Source organism: Podarcis liolepis (genome assembly GCF_965112155.1).
Source record: "Podarcis liolepis genome assembly, chromosome: 9".
NCBI lineage: Eukaryota > Metazoa > Chordata > Lepidosauria > Squamata > Lacertidae > Podarcis > Podarcis liolepis.
In genome coordinates this window covers 59,891,405-59,911,204 of record NC_139564.1, presented here as the reverse complement: position 1 = coordinate 59,911,204, position 19,800 = coordinate 59,891,405, and the positions used below count along the sequence as shown (strand labels likewise).

General features: G+C 42.0%; 1 protein-coding gene across 4 annotated transcripts in view; it reads left to right on the top strand.

The window, feature by feature from the left end:
- NFXL1 (nuclear transcription factor, X-box binding like 1) overlaps positions 1–19,800 on the top strand; it is a 72,517-nt gene that overhangs the window by 35,731 nt on the left and 16,986 nt on the right. For all 4 annotated transcript variants that reach the window (XM_083459832.1, XM_083459831.1, XM_083459833.1 and 1 more), the window contains 5 exons: positions 1,124–1,283; positions 2,214–2,305; positions 3,986–4,007; positions 13,270–13,410; positions 17,380–17,546. In XM_083459832.1, coding sequence (XP_083315958.1) covers positions 1,124–1,283; positions 2,214–2,305; positions 3,986–4,007; positions 13,270–13,410; positions 17,380–17,546 — 582 coding nt within the window. The remainder of the gene's footprint in view (positions 1–1,123; positions 1,284–2,213; positions 2,306–3,985; positions 4,008–13,269; positions 13,411–17,379; positions 17,547–19,800) is intronic.

Here is a 19,800-nt window from a genome sequence, read left to right as displayed (position 1 = left end):
AGCCCTGTTCAGGGAAGTTTTTAATGGTTGATGCTTTATTGTGTTTTTAATATTTTGTTGGGAGCCGCCCAGAGTGGCTGGAGCAACCCAGTCAGATGGATGGCATATAAATAATGAAATTATTATGATTGTGATTATTTGTCCAAATTCAAGCATTCTCTTGGAGCAGAACTTTATGTGGCTATAGTGTCAACGCTAAAGCCACACCAAAACTACATAAGAGAACATGCCTATAGCAATAGGGAAACCATCAATTTGAACTGTTTGATGCTAATATAATCCAAGCTGTCAAAAGCAAGCCCCGAAATGAACTTTGTACTGCTTCTGAGAGAGGGCTTTATTAGTATCTGGGAGAAGTCCTCTTCATAACTGTAGTAAAGACTCAATAAGAGCTACCCTCTCACAGACTTGGCATCCATACATTAAAAGTGCATCCTTGACTGGATGCTCCAGCTCATGTTATTTAATAGAGTGGGCAAGCTACCAAGCATGTTTGAATCTGTCCCAACAAATCCTACACTTAGTTGAAAATATGGTTGTAAGTTTAAAGCTTGCTAAATATAACTGTTTTCATTTTAAAACAATTGAGAAGCGGTGTGTTTTGTCTGTTGCTTTCTTTTATTTTCATTTGTTTTCTTTAAGTAATCTGTAGTGAAATACGATCGCCATTGTCAGAGGAGAGAGTTTCTTTGCTGGCTGCTGTTTACCACGTAGGCTAGGTTTCACCTAGTCCCTGCTATAGCCTCTCCGGTTCTCTAAGATTCGTTCTCCTGCTGCTGTTCTGGATGCTACTGCCTCCTAAGCCAGAAATTAGTTATTTTTCTCCCTTTAGAAACGAGTTATTTTCATAGTGAGGTTACTTGATTATGAATGTTACAAAACCATTTTTTAAAATTTGGTTTTCTCTGGAGATAATATGGTTAGTGATATGCTTATATATCTTTTCATTCCATCATGACTGGAGCATAACACGTTTGGAAAAGGGATACACAAAGCAAGCAGCTGTGTATATGACTATTGTGAACCACTTAGAGCTCTTTTGTTCTAGTAAGTTGTTTTGTTAAATAAATGACTGTAAACCAGTTTTTGTAGCAATTATTGACAGTTCCTGTTTTCATTTTAGGCAGCCACCTACCTGCCATCATGCTGCTCGAGAGAAACACAGCTGCCACTTCGGCCCTTGTCCTCCTTGCCGCCAGCCCTGCAAGAAAACCTTTGAGAAGTGTGGTCACTCCTGCCCTGCTCCTTGCCATGATGAAGCACTTGTAAAACAGACTGGTTCGGTGAGAGAACAATGTGATTGCTCCCCGTAGCAGTGTCACCACTTTCAGGGAGAAGTGTGCTGGTTCCACAGGAATCAGTCAGTTGGTATAGCTCAGCTGGTAGAGCAAGAGACTGTTAATCTCAGGGTCAGAGGTTCAAGCCCCACGTTGGGCAAAAGATTCCTGCATTGCAAGGGGCTTGGACTAGATGATCCTTGCTGTCCCTTCCAACTCTATGATTCTGTGATTATTCCTTTCCATATAATCTTCCCACTTGAGATGTTGCTGGAACCCCTCCAAAAGTGACAGCCTATCAGGGGCTAGACTGAGGAGGAATTGTGGGAGCCCCCCCCCCCTTTCTGAACCTTCCCAAGGGCAGGAGGACAGTATTGATTTAGAACAGTGGTTTGCAGAGGGGCATAGTCCAGAGGGAAAAACCTGGGTGAGGAACAGCTAGAAGAGGAAACACCAGGAGAGGGACAGCTGGCAGATTCAGTGTCCTTGGACAGCTTTCCTGACCCCCCCCTTTGCCTAAGACTAGATGGGCTTTGAGAGTGATAGAACAGAGAGCACAGAGGCAACAAGCTCAGATTACCAGATGTAGGAATGATGTAGAAAAATGGGGACGGAGGGGGTGAACCTTAACTGGGAGCAACGCCATTTCTGGAGACAGATGCATTCCTTTGTCTCTTGCTGTGATTGTTAAAGAAACTAACTGGTAAGAATGCTCCTTTTGTTTGATCTGCTTATTTACTGCCTGACACAGCCCTACTGCTGACATTAAGAACTGGTGATTGGTTTTCACGACTTTAATGGTTGTGGTGCGTTGAGTTCTAATAAGTAAAGGATTGAGATTGGGGGTAGGAGTAACCCTAGACCATGGTTAGCTTTTATAGGCATGGTTAGCTTTTATAATATGTGCTGTATAACAACAAATTTATTTCATCCCAGCATCAGCCAGCAGGCCCTTGGGAACAGTCAGCTGAGCCTACATTTATTCAGACAGCATTGCCTTGCCCTCCATGTCAAGTCCCTATTCCAACGTGAGTATGAAAATATGCTTTGAAATGACATATTTCTATGTGTTCGGGTGGCATGGCCCTGTGCTGTGACTTACTGTTATGCATTTTCTTTAAAGCTATTTCCAGAGGTAAAGCCAGATCAGTTGAAAAGACTAAACAGTTGGAGATCCGCAGTCTAGTACAGTCATACAGTGGTGCCTCGCAAGACGAAAAGAATCCGTTCTGTGATTCTCTTTGTCTAGCGGTTTTTTCGTCTTGCGAAGCAAGCCCATTGACGGATTAGCGCTATTAGCGGCTTTTAGCAGCTTATCTGCTGATCGGATCAGCTGATAAGCGGCTTAGCGGCTTAGAAAAAGGGGGGGAAAGGGGAAAAAACCAGCAGGAACTCGCAAGACATCGTCGTCTTGCAAAGCAAGCCCATAGGAAATTCGTTTTGCGAAGCACCTCCAAAACAGAAAACCTTTTCGTCTAGCGAGTTTTCCGTCTTGCGAGGCATTCGTCTTGCGGGGCACCACTGTACCTTGGTTTTCAAATAGCTTAGTTCTCGAACGTTTTGGCTTCCAAATGCCACAAACCCGGAAGTGACTGTTCTGGTTTGCAAACTATTTTTGGAAGCCAAATGTCCAATGGGGCAGCTTCCTGCAGCCAATCGGAAGCCACATTTTGGTTTCCAAAAGTTTTGGAAGTTGAACAGACTTCTGGAATGGATTTTGTTCTTCTTCCAAGGTACGACTGTACATGTTTGGCTGTCAGCTGCAAAATTTGCTCACGGTAATCCAGCAGAGTACGTGTTAACTTGGTGGAGCTTGCGCAGAAGAATGTCCCAGTGGATTGTGCCTGTCTGAGAGTGCCTAAGTTGTGTGCAAAGTTCAGCATTACTGGACTTTGCCCACAACCTGTGAATTGCATTTGTTGCATATTTATACACACAAAGTATATCTGAGAGTTTCCTATTCACTAAACAAAAGAGAGTACCACTCCAACAGCTCGCTTATCTGTCTGATAGCTACAATAGATATATTTTTATTACATTTATCGTACCTTTCTTCCGTTAGATATCCCAAGGGAGCCCGCATGTGGTTCCCAGATGGTCACTCATCCAGATACTGACCAGAGTTGGATCTGCTTAGCTACAGCATCATGGTGGCCTCCTTTGCCTTTAAACCATACTGTGTCAGCCCCCCCCCCTTCATCTGTCTATGTAGCATGCCAGGGACAAGTAGACTAAGTAAATAAACAAGAATTTTCTAAATTTCTCAGATGTACTTGCACCTGAGGGAGTTGGGAAGAGGAGAGGAAATTACAACACTGGAGCCTGCCACCATGTAATGAGTTTGGGTGTGAAATAAGACCCTGTTGTGCTTCCAGTGACATAACTGGGAGCTCATACTTGGTTATCGAGAGACCACCTTCCAGGGGTTTTTTGGGGTTGGAGTGGGGAGCCCAGTTATGAATGTAACTGGGTCAACCATCACTACGTACAATTTACTTAGTGCTGTAAAAGCTATTGCTCACTGTTAGAAGAAAACACATCTTTTCTTTCAATTGACATTGTAACAAATGGCCACATTCTGATGGCCATACTTGCAGCTTCTAATTGGCCAATGAATTTCAGTTGGTTGATTAATTGAGGGAATGGTATTCAAATTGTTTGACCTTATATTTCTTTATTTCCTTTATTTTGTTCTTGTGTATTTACAGGCAATGCCTTGGGAAACATGAGGTGAGTTATAAAAACTGTAATATTTCAGAGTGAATATGAAAAATGCATAATTTGGTTTTAATTGGAGGTTTCGAAATGAAGCCTTTGCGTTTGCCATGAGGTTCGTTTGCAAATGGAAGTATTCTGCTTCCCCCCTTGAAAGCGACAAATTGTTTTGTCATTTGAGATCTGCTGGGATTTCTATCAAGACTATTGCAAAATTGTTTTAGGAAATTTATAAGAGTGAACTACTCATTAACCTTGATGAAACTTTAAACTTTTGACATCGCGTTTCAAGAAATGTGGAATGCTGGCAAAATGCTCTTCTGTTCATGTTTACTGGGATGATTTAGGATGAGCTCTGGTTTTATAGCGCTTGCTATTTTATGGCTTTTCCAAAATGTTTGGAAATGTTTAAACGATCTCTTCTCATGCAGTTTATATCGCTGGCCTGATACGTTCTGTGGCTGTTTGAGGAACATCTGCAAAATATGTTTTGTAAATTGATATTAACTATCACCTACGCTAGTATGATGCCTAAAGTGGAATATGAGAGCTCGAATTGTAAGGCAGGGATGTTATGACTTTCAGCTGAACGTTACACAGTGAGGCCCTGTGGTGATCTGAGAGCTTTGTCTGAAGTTATTTTAACATTTGGTAGTATAAATGAAAACAAGCATGAACACTGTCTTGAATTAAGCAATGGTAATAATTTTCTATGGGAAGTTACAAAACAATGAAGATCTGAGTGGATTTATGGTTTTTGTGCAGAGGAGAAGTGACTTGACCATCTAGGCACAACAAATCCATTAGAAAAATAATAATTTGGGGGGAAATCTATACTTTTTCATTGTTAACGTAGAGATGGTATCAAGTTTGAACCACGACTTAATCTGATGTGGTGATAGCTACTGAAGCCTAAAAATGTGTGTACATAAATGAAATTTCTTGATGCAACTTTATAAAAGTGCAACTAATTTTTTAAGTATATTTTGTTAACTTAAGTTCTTTCAGCAGTTAACATAAAAATGGTTAAAGTACAATATGTGCGGTAAAAGAAAAATTAACAGTATAAAACCAATTTCAGCAGTAAAATGAAATATAAACAGGTCTTAACTTTAAAAAGGCCGAAACCTCAGAATGGTTGAGCTAAAATGAAAATCTGGTCCCTTTTTGAAATGCATTTATGTGATGAGAATGAGATTGACAGGCTTTTGTTCTGGTGAAGTAGTCGTTATTGGCTTCCTCACAATGCAGTTTGTGCAAGCCAGGTGAGCTAGCCTATATGAATGTAAGATTGAGTTACAACTAAACCATAATTGTGATAAAAAAGTGAGGACCTCACTAAAACATTGCCGTATATCCTCCTTCCTAATGGAGTTTCCTGTTCAGGGTTCCAACCAGGTATTTCCTCCAATCAGGACATCCCACTCTTTTCTCACCCTGATTAATCACATGATTAATGGATTGTGTAAGGGTTGTTGTTTTGTTCTTCTCTGTCCCCTCCCACCCCCATCCCCCTCCCTAAAAATGTGTGTGCTATGTTTGTGCAAGCCTTAAGGTTCTTCCCAAGCATGCTGATATTTCCCTTTTGTTTTTAGTTGCCTGATTTGGGCCCGCAGTGCCGGCAGTTCTCTCAACCTCAATTAGTTGTTAGGAGGAGTGATTTATTAGACTTCCAAGTAGTCCAATGTAACAGAAATGAATTTAAGTGAACTCTTAACAGTTATGCACAATTGTACAGTCTTTGGAGCAGTGGACCATGTGATTTCAGATGACTTGGGGAAATTTAGAAATACAATTTAGAAATACAAATTTACAATACAAACTAGTATTGGCTTAGGCAGTAGATTTCCTCAATCTCTACTGGAAGTGAATTCAGGAACGCCATGTGGCTATAACATCTTCTCAAATCATGTGTTAGATCTCATCAGCTAATGTGTAGGACTCAAACAAAACATTGATCCTCTTGTGCTTTGTTCAAGTCATGTAATACTCCATGCTTTGAAACAAATGCTTAGATGGAACAGTCTGAAAGTAATTGACCGGCCACTTAGAAGGCTAGTATTCTAAATGTCACGTTAGTGGGTCTGCAAGTGTTGTAATCTACATTGGTCCGCTACAGAGAATACTATTTGTGTACAAGCTCATCTTCAAACAAGTGTGGGTGGATTGATATGGACCTACTAGTCTTGTCATATTACCCCATTCATGTGGAGAAAGTCAAGGTAGCTGTGTTGACTCACGAGACAGATGTCAAAATCTGTGTTAGGGCAATGTGTTTATTAGGCAGACAATATAATGTAAACTTTCAAGTTCTCCAGAATTTTTCATTGGGATAGATGGTAAACAGATTGAGACGAGGGAGGAAAAAGTTGGCTGTTGATGGAGTCTGCATCTGAAAATAGTCTTAAAATGGACGATGGGAGGAGGCAGCAGGCTCTGTTAGGTATAAGGCAGGGTTCAGGTTGCATTTGCAGATGTTTTGAAGAAGGAACATCCATCCATATTAGAGAATATAATATTCAGCTGTTACTCAGATCTGTCTCCATCCTTAGGTGAAACTTACACCTTTCTTACTCCTATTTTTCTCCTACCAAAGAACCTGTGTGTTTCACCTGACTCAAGCTATCTTGATGTCATTTTAACTACTACAACAGTAGCTTCCTATGGATGCCATGAATACTAACAGCAACATTTGATTCAGTGCATTTTGATTACATGATTATAATTCTTTATGGGTCACTTTGCTATCATATTGAAATTACTATCAAATTCTAATGTTCTGTAAATGCATGTGATTGATTTTCCTCTTTGGCATAAATTGCACCTCTTAGGATGCTGGTTTATAACTTCTTCATTTTCCGGTTTCTAAGAATGCAAAGGAAGCACACCAATTTTAATTATCGGCCTATAAGCCAGTAATGAAATTACCAAATCATAAATGCTGCCAGAGGGGATGCTTTGCTTCCATGGTGATTGCTTTTAATTTTGATTTGGTCAAAAACCCAATTTCTCATAGATGTATAATAGTGTGCATATTAACTTAGTGGGGTTTGACTAACTTATTTTCTAAGTTTATACTTTTAAAAATGCAGATTTTTAAAAAGCCCTTCTTGGTACAAGGGAAAGAAATGAGTTGTATATTTCTTAGCTAGATAGCCTCAGACTACTTTCTTGTTCAATGTTGTTTACATTTCTTGGCACAGAGTGTGGCCTTTCATTTTTATTCCAGACTTCAGCAAGAAACTTCATGCTTTTTTAATTACTTTTCTGTTACACAAACATACAAACAAGAAGGAGAAGACATAACATGCAGTGCAGACCATATTGGCAATTGCAATGTTTTGAAAAAGTTTAACATCAAATACGTAGCTGTGGTTGACTCATCTGTGTCAGTTATTCCAGTGTAAATATAGATATACATAAGGGAATCTGGGAACTTTTATAAAATCAGGGGAAGTTTGCACAGCCTTGAAATGACTTATCATTCTAGATGGTGATTTACAGCTAATTTGTCACTAGAGCCAAGTAATGCTAAACTGCTACCTCTGTGTTCATTACCTTGCACATTCTTCCTTCTTTTGTCTTTTGGTTCTGTTACAATCCTTCTCCAAAAGTGTGTGAACCTTATAACTTTTTCACTGCCATCTTGATTGAAGCCTTCATCTCCCTCCTCCTCTTTCTCTCTCTTTCTCCTACTAAGACTTAAAATTAGCACTCGTCTGGATAATAGAAATAAGCTTATTTTGTATCTTCTGATTTCTCATCTCCATCCTCTTTAACACCTGTTCTACCTTCTGTTGTTCATATTCCTTTTTCTGGTCATGATTTTGATGTGCTCCTTTTGCTGCTCCCTCTTTTCCATTGCTTGTCTTTTCCTTCAATGAGTTCACATTTTCAAGACATTACATTTCTTCTTCCCTGCTTCTGCTTTGCTGGGACATCACCAGGATTTCAAGCAGGGATAACCAACATGGTGCCCTCCAGATGTTGCTGAATTCCAACTCTCATCAGCCCCAGCCGGCGTGGCCAGTATTCAAGGATGATGGGGGTTGTAGTATTTATGCAGAAATAGGTGCCAAAACTGTAGCTGCCCTTGTCCATTTCAAATAACAAAAAACTACACTTCAGTAACATGCTTTCTAGTTTGCATAAATTATTCCCCATTCCTTAACACTTGTGTTGTAATATCATGCTGAAATGCCATTAATTCCACATCTTTTCAGAACAATTTGCTGGCACAGTAAATTTCAATGTTAGGCTGTAAACATTCCAGTAGAAGTCATTTTTTATACTGCTTTCTCATTATAATAGGATTATTCTTGCTATCCTGCTGCTTATATAGAGCCAGGCTTTTTGTTCGTTAGCTGAAAAGCTATTCTGAGTGATGTTTTAATTCAAACTTCTGACCGTGTTCCAGGATGCTGACTCCAATATGTTGTTGCAGCCAATGTGTGGCTATTGCAAAAAAACAGTAGTGTTATGTTTTGTCCTTTTTCTTCACCTGGTAATATTTAGTAATATTAAATATGTGACGTGTTGTTAGTTTCCAGACCTTACAAATGACCATTTAAGTGGAGAGGTGTCAGCTGAAGGCCAGGAAAAACCCCCAACCACTATTGTCTGTGAAGTTAGATCTTTATTCAAAGAAACCAAATCAATGCAGGCCTCGTGACCCCAGCAACTCTTCCCCAAAGGTCTTGCCTCAGTGAGGCAGTTGCAAGGACTGAAAGTCCCCATCTTCCCACCACTCTCTTAGACTCCTTCCCTGGGTCCTTCCCCAACAACTTGAGGCTCCTTTGCCTTGCTTCTCTTTGCTCCACCCTCCTCATGGGAGACCAGGGAGAGCAGCCTGCCTCCATTCTACCTCTTGACACCCCCCCTCCTTTCTAGCCTCCACCTCTGATTCAGCCTCCTCCCGCTCACTAAACCCTATTACCTCTTCAGCTTCTGACATTTCCTCCGGTCTGTCTGCTCCCTTTTCTCCTTCTCATCGTTGTTCCAACACCAATCCCCTGGCTCTGAGCCTTCTTCCCCTGGGGGTTCCTCAGCTGTTGCTTCACACCACTGCTCTGCATCCAGCCAGTCCGTGACAAGAAGGTGCAGGAAAGCTTGCAATGAGATGATGTTGCATTACTAAGCATTATGTCAGCGGTTATGACGCGGGTGGTGCTGTGGGTTAAACCACAGAGCCTAGGACTTGCCAATCAGAAGGTCGGCTGTTCGAATCCACGCCACGGGGTGAGCTCCCGTTGCTCAGTCCCTGCTCCTGCCAACCTAGAAGTTCGAAAGCACATCAAAGTGCAAGTAGATAAATAGGTACCGCTGTGGTGGGAAGGTAAACAGCATTTCTGTGTGCTGCTGTGGTTTGCCAGAAGTGGCAATAAAGCGAGATGAGCGCCGCAACCCCAGAGTCAGTCACGACTGGACCTAATGGTCAGGGGTCCCTTTATCCCTTTAACTTTATGACACATCAGGTCCAAGAACCAAACGTGACTCTCGAGGCCTCTGTCTGGCCCTCGAGGACTCATCCCAGGCCAGACACCTTCTTGAGTCACATCCCTTGCACTCGAAGTTGCTGTCCATCTAGCATTTCAAGTTTCTTCGTAAGGAAACCAGGAACTTAATTTGTATCTCAAGGTAAACCCAAATTTTGGAATGGAAACTTAAGTCTTTTTTAAAAAGTACGCTGTAACATATTTTTCTATGGTTCTTCTCTCCCTCCCTCCCTCTCTCTAATTTGACATAAAGTCCAAGAGTTTCTGACTTCATTTTGTTTTCACCTTCCACTGCCAGTGTCGTTGGCTTATAACAAGCCTAATGTTTGCTGAAAGAGGAAAATATAAATTTATATTGGAGGAGGATGTATTATTTATATGAACGTGGGGTTTCCCCCCCTGCAACCTGTCTCCTGAAGAAAACATTTTCTTCAGTGTTTTTGCTAATTCTCACCTCTCCCTAAATGGATGTTGGCTGGTTCCTCTGTTCTACCTCTTATCGTCCTCTGTGAGCTACCTTGATGTTTTGGATTTGTGAAAATGTTTGTTTTTAGCGGAAGTAATAATTTGAAGAAATTGCAGCTAAGCAGAAGATACTGGAACTTCAAAGCATTCCTTACATGCTGTTCTTTCAGGCATGGAAATGGATTTGGTGTTAGAAGCTAACAGCAGAAAGTCTTACACAGCCCAGTTGCTTGTGCTCTTGGTGGATGTGACTGTACTCAATTCTCTGACTAAAAAGCAGATTGTGAGGGGAATTGCAGATGTGGTTTGTAGCAAGCCAGCCATCTAGTTATAACTTAATTAATTTTTTTAGCAGGAGAGTTTTGTGTGGCTCCTTCTGTGACTTGATTTCTCTATTTTACTTCCTCCTTAGACCCCTCTACAGTCTACTCCAAACTGGTGCCCTTCCATCGACCCCACACATCATGGCCAATGGTTAAGGATGGTGGCCATTACAGTACAATATATGGAGGGCACCAGTTTGGGGAAGGCTGAGCTACATGTTCTTGAGACAATACAATCAATGCTGACTATCAAGCTTTCTCACCTGTATGTTCCAGGAGCTGCAGTTCAATGTCTACTCATGGCTTTTCAGCATGTTTCTTAACACGCAAACTGTGTAAACATGCTCTAAAGTAAAAGAACATGTAGAAGTTTTCATATGTTCCTGGAACCTCATGGGACCAAACCCAAAGTTAGTTTCTGCCATATCGCTCAAGGTCTAAGCAAAGTAGATTTGGCATCTTGTCCTATTCCAGTGTAGGGCTAATAAATAAGCTGAAGATTTCCCCCTGGCAGGACTCTACCGTGTATAGAATGATTTTTTAAAAGCCACTATGCCCATCGATTACAGAAGTAGGTATTAATTGGAAAGCCAGAGCGGTGTAATGATTAGGGTATGTTACCGGAAAAATCCGAGGGCTCCCTTGGACAAAAAGTAAAGACACCAACCAGAGTAAATTGGAGCAAATCAGCAGCCTGTAAGCTTGGCCTTTACTGAACTGTTGCAACAGGGTGCTCCCCTCACTTGCAGGAGAGAGGAAAGACACAGGAAAATGGTGTACAACGTCTTATAAAGACTTTTGAAATTCCCATCCTGTAGATCTTGCCCACCCTCAGAAACATCATGCATACATCACAGAAAGGAGGGGTTGAGGGAGGAGTTGTGGTGGTAACCTGAGTGTCCTGTCACCTGGCTGGTTCCCCCTTTCCCCCTCCCCATGAGTACTTTCCAGGTGACAGAGGGGAGTTTGCAGTTTCCTGCCCCCAGAGGGAAGAGCTGATTATTGTCCTTTGTTCCAGTCTGTGCTGAATCGACTCCCATATGCAAGTTCTTTGTGATCTTGATGGTCTTCTGTCTAGGACCATCAGGGTTGGCATAGCAACTGGGCAGGGCTCCTGTGGATGTGCTGGTATGCTGAAGGGATTATGGCTGCTCTGTATCAAACCTTCCCCATTTTGTAGTCCTTCCTTCATGGAGTAAAATAAAAGTGGAACAGTGCAAATCCGATGTATGGTTGATTTTCTATGAATTTATAACAGAAGCGTAGCGTATGTAGTATGTGAGTGTGAGTGTGTGTGAAGTTCATACGAATTGAATGATTGGGGGGGGGGGGTTCCTGCTACAGGTATAAGACCAGGGAAATCCAGGTTCAAATACCCACTAAGCCTTGAAACCCACTGGGTTGGGACAGTCACTACTTCTCAGCTTTACCTACCAAAGAAGATAGTTTGTGGAATGTTCTCCCCAAAGAGGCTTGCCTGGCACCTTCATTACATATATTTAGGCACCAGGCAAAAACATTCATCTTCTCCTACGCCTTTGGCTAATTAAACAATCATTGGCCTTTTAAACTGTGTTGCAGGGTGGTGTTTTGGTTTGCTACTATGTTTTTCTGTTTTATATTGCAAACTATCCTGTGATATACGGATAAAGGGAGATATAAAATGTAATTAATAATAATAATTAATAATAGCAATAGGGGCATGTATGCTGCCTTGAGGTCCTTGGAGAAAATACAGACTATAAGTGCCATGTTTTTGTTGGATTTTTTAGAATATAAACTTTTAAGAATGTAGCTGATAAAAGAGGCAATGTATACCCAAATTTTCTTAATTCTGGAGGATTTTCTTAATTCTGATTGGACTTAACTGCCTGATGCAGAATCATCCCACACTAACAAGTTTCAGTTGTCCCATGACAAATTGAACTGATGGATGTTGTGTTATCTACTGGATTTTATGGGGTAGTCGATGCTAAGGTTTGTAACTAGGGCTGCAATCCTATACACTGTTACCTGAGAGTACCTCCAAGTGAACTCAGTTTGACTTACTTGTGAGTAGACAAGTATAAAATTGTATTTTGCCTGTTCAAGCTTATTTTATCATGTATTATTATGGATTTTAAAACCTATAATGGGACGTGGGTGGCGCTGTGGGTTAAACCACAGAGCCTAGGACTGGCCAATCAGAAGGTCGGCGGTTCGAATCCCCGCGACGGAGTGAGCTCCCATTGCTCGGTCCCTGCTCCTGCCAACCTAGCAGTTCGAAAGCACGTCAAAGTGCAAGTAGATTAATGGGTACTGCTCCGGCGGGAAGGTAAACGGCGTTTCCGTGCGCTGCTCTGGTTTTCCAGAAGCGGCTTAGTCATACTGGCCACATGACCCGGAAGCTGTACGCCGGCTCCCTTGGCCAATAAAGCGAGATAAGTGCCGCAACCCCAGAGTCGGTCACAACTGGACCGAATGGTCAGGGGTCACCTTTACCTTTATTATGGAATTTAAAACCTATAATGCAAACATGTAAGCTAGTGGCAGTTTTGAAGGGAATATTTTTCCAGAGTTTCAATTGCATAGTTTCCAAGAATACAACCTTATACCAAAACAAGTTATCAGAGGGCAAACTCTAGAATGTGTATTTCATCATAATCACTGATCTCCAGCAATATATCTGCCACACTTCAGAAAACCTTTGAGGAGTCCAATTATTGTCAGCATTACGTAAATGTCAAGTTCACCCCAGTTCCTGTTTGTGCATGTTTCTGTACTTTTCCTTCTGTCTCAGAAAGAGAGAGAGAGAGAGAATTATGGATTGTCTGCCTTGTCTGGAATATCTTCAGTTCTGATTTGGATGCTTAGTGAAAGCAGAATTGATACGGAGTTTTCATATGCTGTTTCGTAATTCTGTTGTGCCCATGGTCACGTTTTAATTCTTATTTTATGGAAACTGTTGAAAGTTGTCCACAGTGGTCCCCATACAAGTTGTCTTCCATCTTTCAGGTGAGTCCATTGGCATGTCATGCTGTGGGACCCTACTCCTGCAAAAGGTTGTGTGGAAGGCTCCTTGACTGCCAGAATCATACTTGCACGAAGGAATGCCATAAAGTTACTGAAACAGATAGTAACAATGATGTCCATAAGGTAAGCTTGACCTTTCTTGCAGCAGAGCAAAAACACCTTGCTCTCAGGAGCCGCAAAATGCAGCCAGCTCAGACACTTTTAAATGTTTTTGGTGTATGGTTCAGTTAGGTTTGACTGTCCATATTAAATGGCAAGGGTTGTGCGTGAGAAAGCACATGTTTGTACATTAAATAATAAAATGTGCCCATTCTTCAGTGGATTCTGGAGTTTTGTGGAGTTAAAATTTTATCCAGAAATAATACGTAACAGTCTTGCATGGTTTCTGTTCTTCATGGAAGTTCCTTGTTGGAATTTTAATAGTGTGAGTCAGTTGATAATGCCAAGCAAAATATATGAAATGGAAAGCAATAGCACTTCATATTACCATTGTGACAATTATTTCTTATACCATTATTGCTCTACTTTTTAAGCTGTTGACCGGAGAGATGTCAGGTATCCACCACAACCCATAAGGCCTCTTTGCTCAGCAACAATTGCCAGTTCAGACATCATCAGTGTACATGTGAAGTCAGTTTTTTAAAAAAAATATTGGAAGCCCTTTTTGTTTGTTATAAAGAAATGGATATGGCTTTATTCTAATGTTTTATCATTATTTAGCTTCTGACAGTTTAAACTACAAATACCAGAACAAAATAAACATCAAATAAAAAGTACAATAAAGCACAATTTTCTAAGTTTCTGATACGCATTTTTGTTTTTATTACTGATCTGGTATTGATTTAGATCATTTTTGTTTCACGTAATATTTATAAATATGTGTACAATATAGAAAACTAAAGCAACAACGTTTTACCTCTGAGTCTTTGGCAGTCTCCAGCTGATGGAGACTGTTCACAAAATGAAATAAAAGAAAAGCCATATATTTTCAGAATCATTGGTTTCATTTGTAGCCTTTGACATCTGCATTATTTTACCTAATAATCAAATTTTTGACTATAGCTTGTGGTTAGTAAAGAGAGTGAAACCACGATCCCAGGTTTGGGCAAAACACTATGACAAACTTTGGCTTACCTCAGCGTGGTGTGGGAATGAAAAGGACCAGGGGGGGAGCAAAGTGGCTGTGAGCCCCTCCCCAGGAGCCCACACATTCACATGGTCCCAGTAAACCAGGCATGGCCAAACTTGGCCCTCCAGCTGTTTTGGGACTACAATTCCCATCATCCCTGACCACTGGTCCTGTTAGCTAGGGATGATGGGAGCTGTAGTCCCAAAACAGCTGGAGGTCCAAGTTTGGCCATGCCTGCAGTAATCCATAGTTAGTCTTAACGTGACATATGAGCCAGGTCAGTCACTGTTTTTCAGCCTGACCTTATCTCATACGGTTGTTATGAAGATAATATGATGAGATGGGAGAGTCAGTTGCTGGGGAGAGGGGGGTGCACAAGACTTTGGCAAACCCACCTAATGGAATGAATGCTGGCAAGCAACTTCACATCCTTTATGTGTGTGTGACTCTAAATAACTGTCATTCCCTAATGAGGTTTCTTTTTTTAAATTGAACCACTTGTGGAAACAGACTTGTTTCCTGGACACTGTGCTAAAGGAGGCTAAAATCTCTTAAGTAAATTGCCCCGCTGAAATAATGTTAAACCTAGTTACAGTGGATACAAATAAAGATATTTAACCTTTAAAGATTGTCCTCTTATCTGTGGTGAGGAATATGCATCCGTTCCTCTAACATGCTCCTTTTCAGCTGTTTGTCGAATAGATTCCTGTCTCAAAAAATTATTTGTTGCTAAGAAGACTATAAAAGTACAGAAATCATACTGATGAATGATGTGTGTTGTGCTGTCATTCACTGCCCTTGATACTATGTACTTTATGGCAGAAACTAAAAACAGAAGCCTTTCTTGAGTAGTAATTTTTGGCTTTTTGTGGGTTTTTTTTTAAACTTCTTGAATCCAATATATATTTGAACAGTGACGCCTTAATGACTCAAATTAATGTCTTTTGGTACTGTGCAGGTGAAAAGCAAGAAAAAGTTTTGCTTTGTGCTCAAATGCCATAGTTACAATCACATAACAATTTCGTTCGTTTTAACCTTTTTGAGATTGACATTTGGTGGCATTAAATGTCATTTGCTTAGTCTCCACCTTTACTTCAGCTCTTGTTCTAATTCCGCTTTTGAAATTCAGTGCCGACTAGCTCAGCTACTTGTGACTGACAAGAGGGTCCTGTGTGGCATTCTGGTGGTTTCGTATATAATACTGCATGCATATGTAATAATAATAATAATAATAATAATAATTAAGGTAAATGCATCTTAGTAGAGGAATTTAGCTAAATGCTTGGTAATAGGGTGGGGGGAGTGAGTTTGGAATGGTAGTGAGCGGATGAGAGTTTAAAGGGGAGTTTGATGGTGGGACAGTTAGAGTTCATTTGAGAGTTGCATGGAGAGTGGAGTTAGTGTGGAGTCCGGGAGTCTGTGGTCGATAGTGTAAGAGCAGGGTTACTTTATTAATAGAGCACCAGTATTACAGTAACCGGACGCGGGTGGCGCTGTGGGTTAAACCACAGAGCCTAGAACTTGCCAGTCAGAAGGTCGGCAGTTCAGATCCCCACGATGGGGTGAGCTCCCGTTGCTCGGTCCCTGCTCCTGCCAACCTAGCAGTTTGAAAGCACATCAAAGTGCAAGTAGATAAATAGGTACCGCTCCGGTGGGAAGGTAAACGACATTTCCGTGTGCTGCTCTGGTTCGCCAGAAATGGCTCAGTCATGCTGGCCACATGACCCGGAAGCTGTACGCTGGCTCCCTTGGCCAATAAAGCGAGATGAGCGCCGCAATCCCAGAGTCGGTCATGACTGGACCTAATGGTCAGGGGTCCCTTTACCTTTACCTATTACAGTAACCATTACTGTCTATTTAATAAAGTGACAAATAAGATAAAGGCTGAAACCATACGCTTATGTACACCCAAGTAATCAGACAGTCCTTGTTGATTGTTTCCGTTTAATAAATTATTGCATTATACCACACACTGTTTATTTAGGTACACTAGGGTGGAGTAGTCAGATAAATATTATCTGTGGTGGCAGCAGGAATAAAAGGGAGTTTTAGAAATACCCATCAAAAACCCAGCTCAGACCTGTGCATCCTGTTAAGAGGGAGTGTGGGAAGTGCCTGAGCATCTCATGGCAGAGGTAGGATTTGGGGTGGGTGGGTGGCATGACAACCTGCAACAAAACGTTGCCGTATTTAATTGCCTCCTAATAGGTGTGCTTCTGTTTAGGGTGCTAGCCAGCCAGCCATGCTTTCCTTCAGCAGACCATTCCATCCAGTTTTCCGTTTTTCTGTTCCACGTTCTGTGGCTGCTGAGCATTCTCAGTCCTCACGGGCTGTTTTTGGAAGGTGGTGTTTTTTTTAATGTACTTCTGAAAACTCTGCATTTCCCAGTTGCATCCTCCAAATCTTTTGATGTTTCCCTCTTGTTTCTGAGTTTCTTGGGGCTGCAGTCCTATTGGCATTTGGTGCCTGAGTTCGTTGTGTGAAGGTGCAATTACAGAGTAATTCTGTATTACCTTTAGCTTACTGTTCATTTGCATTTTTTAAAACTTGTATTCTAGCCAACTGCAGAAGCCACAGCTAGCAACAGGGAAAGGATCTTGCAGGTACATTTTGCTATGATTGGGGGGGGGGGGGCTTCATATGTAACGAGGAAGCGCTGCCAGATGACCGTGAAAGAAAGTTCTGTTGGTTGCCTGCAGTTCTGAGCAACCTATGAAGCTGCTCTGTGTGACTCCTAGAAATGAGAATAGTGTGCTATTTTTATACCCTTGTTTTCTGTGTACTTTTGAAACATTGCAGCTTGATTTTGTGATTTGCCTTCCTTTTTTTAAAAAAATGTAATTAGGTTTGTTTACTTAACCAAGTGCAACCATGTTTTTGTTTTTTTTTAAAGAAGGGTTATTAAACTAATAAATTGTCCAAAGAACAAATAATTCCACCAGTTCATTTTCCCGTGTTACTAGGCAGGTCAAGAATGTTCTCAGTGTGAAGAAGAATGCTCCAAGCCACGACCACCTGGGTGCCCTCATTCATGCCCCCGGCCTTGCCACCCTGGAGATTGCCCACCATGTGCCCAGATGATACGGATGAAGTGTCACTGCAAACTCACAAGCTTGTACATTGAATGCATGTAAGTAATTAAAGGAGGCTCTGCTTCAGCTTTGAAAATGGAAAATACTATGCAGTGTGTATGCTGCCTTAGGGAAGAGCTTCTCTCCCCCCTTCCTTTCTTCTGGGATGTTGGAAATGGATGCAGCAAAAAGCCTATTTAAACTGGCTTAGAGGCAACTGTGTCTGCCTGCTTGGTCTTTCCAACATCTGCACATGATATCCATATCCATAGCGTTCCTATGCTGGCAGGCTGGTTTTAGCAACTGCCTTGCCACATGCAGTTAGAGCCGTTCCTGAAGGGGATTCTGCAGACTACCTACTGGAATGCTGGGAAGAGAAATCCTGAGAAACTGGTGCAACCTGAGGCTTGTTTGAGCAATTCTAACCAAGAGAGAAAGACACAAGGAGGTGTGGAAAATGTTTGCCCTGGAGATAATGCTAGCCAGTAAAGTAGCAGGGACTTTTGGGCCATTGGACAGCCAGTTTGTAGGATCTTGCTCCAAATCCATGTTGCTGGCATATCTTGGCATGGTGTTGAACAACAGTGGCAGACTTTGGGCTTTCTGTGGTGCCCTGTGTGATGCCAAAATTTGGCCCTCCCACCCTTCCTTTTCTAAGTCATTGTTGTGATGTTCCCTCCCAGCTTGGTGCCCAGTGAGCGCAAACCAGTTGCCCTCCTCTAAATCCGCCTCTGTGAAGAGGCCCAGATGTTGACATAAGCACCACATATGCTAACCATTCTGAGATAATGTGCTTTCCCCCTGTCATAAGAGCGTGTTTACTGAACACACATTGACCTCATTCACGTGTAACACTAAACCAAACCATGGGGAGATTGCAGCTACTTTGTTCTGGTTGTTCTGCTGTGCTAAGCTAAGCTATGATTTGGCTTTGCACATTGTCTGGGTCATGGTTTAGCTTACTCCAGACAAACCATGGTTATAGCTTATGGTGTCTCTGAAGAGAGCGGAACCACAAACCCGGGTTCAGTGCATCTCAGTTTTTCTCTCTCCCGCCTTGGTAAAAGCAGTTTGTTCCTCCTGGCTCTCTGTTCTTCCATCAGTTAAGTGTTTCTCTTCTGTAGTCTTTCCCTATTTCTATTTGTTGCTGCAGCGTGTCTGTGCTAACACACTGTCTCTGTCTTGTCATCTTTCTTTCCCTGCTTTTCCAGAAAAAACAAAACAAAACTCTTGTCTTTCTCTCTCTGCTTTCTCCTTAGTCGTATTGTGCCTTTCTGTTTCTATGTATAATTCCTTCTTCGCTTTGCTGTATTTTCTACTGGCTGTCCTTTTCCTATACAGTGGTACCTCGGGTTAAGAACTTAATTCGTTCCGGAGGTCTGTTCTTATCCTGAAACTGTTCTTAACCACTTTAGCTAATGGGGCCTCCCGCTGCTGCTGTGCCGCCGGAGCACGATTTCTGTTCTCATCCTGAAGCAAAGTTCTTAACCCGAGGTAATATTTCTGGGTTAGCACAGTCTGTAACCTGAAGCGTATGTAACCTGAAGGGTATGTAACCCGAGGTACCACTGTACTTTCTGAGGAGACAGTTGCCAGTTGGGAGAAGCTGCTGGCCATTTTCTGCACGTCCTCCATTGCTGTCAGCGGGGCAGCGGCATGGACAAAATTTGATTGGCTGTGGCGTACAGCTGCTGCTCTACCGCACGCCGTCTTTACTGCCTCAGATCACTCCTGCGTGAGCCCGCAATCGGCTCTGGCCATTAGACAGCTGTTAGGGGACTTTCCACCTCCATTTCAAACAGCCCATCCAGCTACTTTAAAGTGCAACAGCCACTTTCCGCTTCCTGGGGCTGGATTACACAACAGTTTCCAGCATAAACTATTGCCACTCAACAGTTAAGCCGAAAAGGTCGTCTTCTGCTGACAACTTCTGCTATTTACTTCCTACTTCCAACAGCACTCCAAGTGTGTGTGTGTGTGTGTGTGTGTGAGAGAGAGAGAGAGAGAGAGAGACAGACAGACAGACAGACAGACAGACAGACAGCTAGATCTAGGTGTGCTGCATGGCTGCAGCTAATTATTGCCTTCTCTGTGTGCATTGGGGGATCGGCGGTGCCTGTTTCAGTGGGTTTCTTCCCACATTCTAAGTGCAATATTTTTATTTTGCCACCTGTGCTCTATAACTGACTTATTTCTAGTGCCTAAGGAACCGGGCCAGCCTGCACCTAAGGAAGCAAAGCAAAAGTCTAAGCTTTTTCAGCCCACGAGCTATGCTGCCATCACATTTGGTTTGGGGGCTAAGTGACACATACG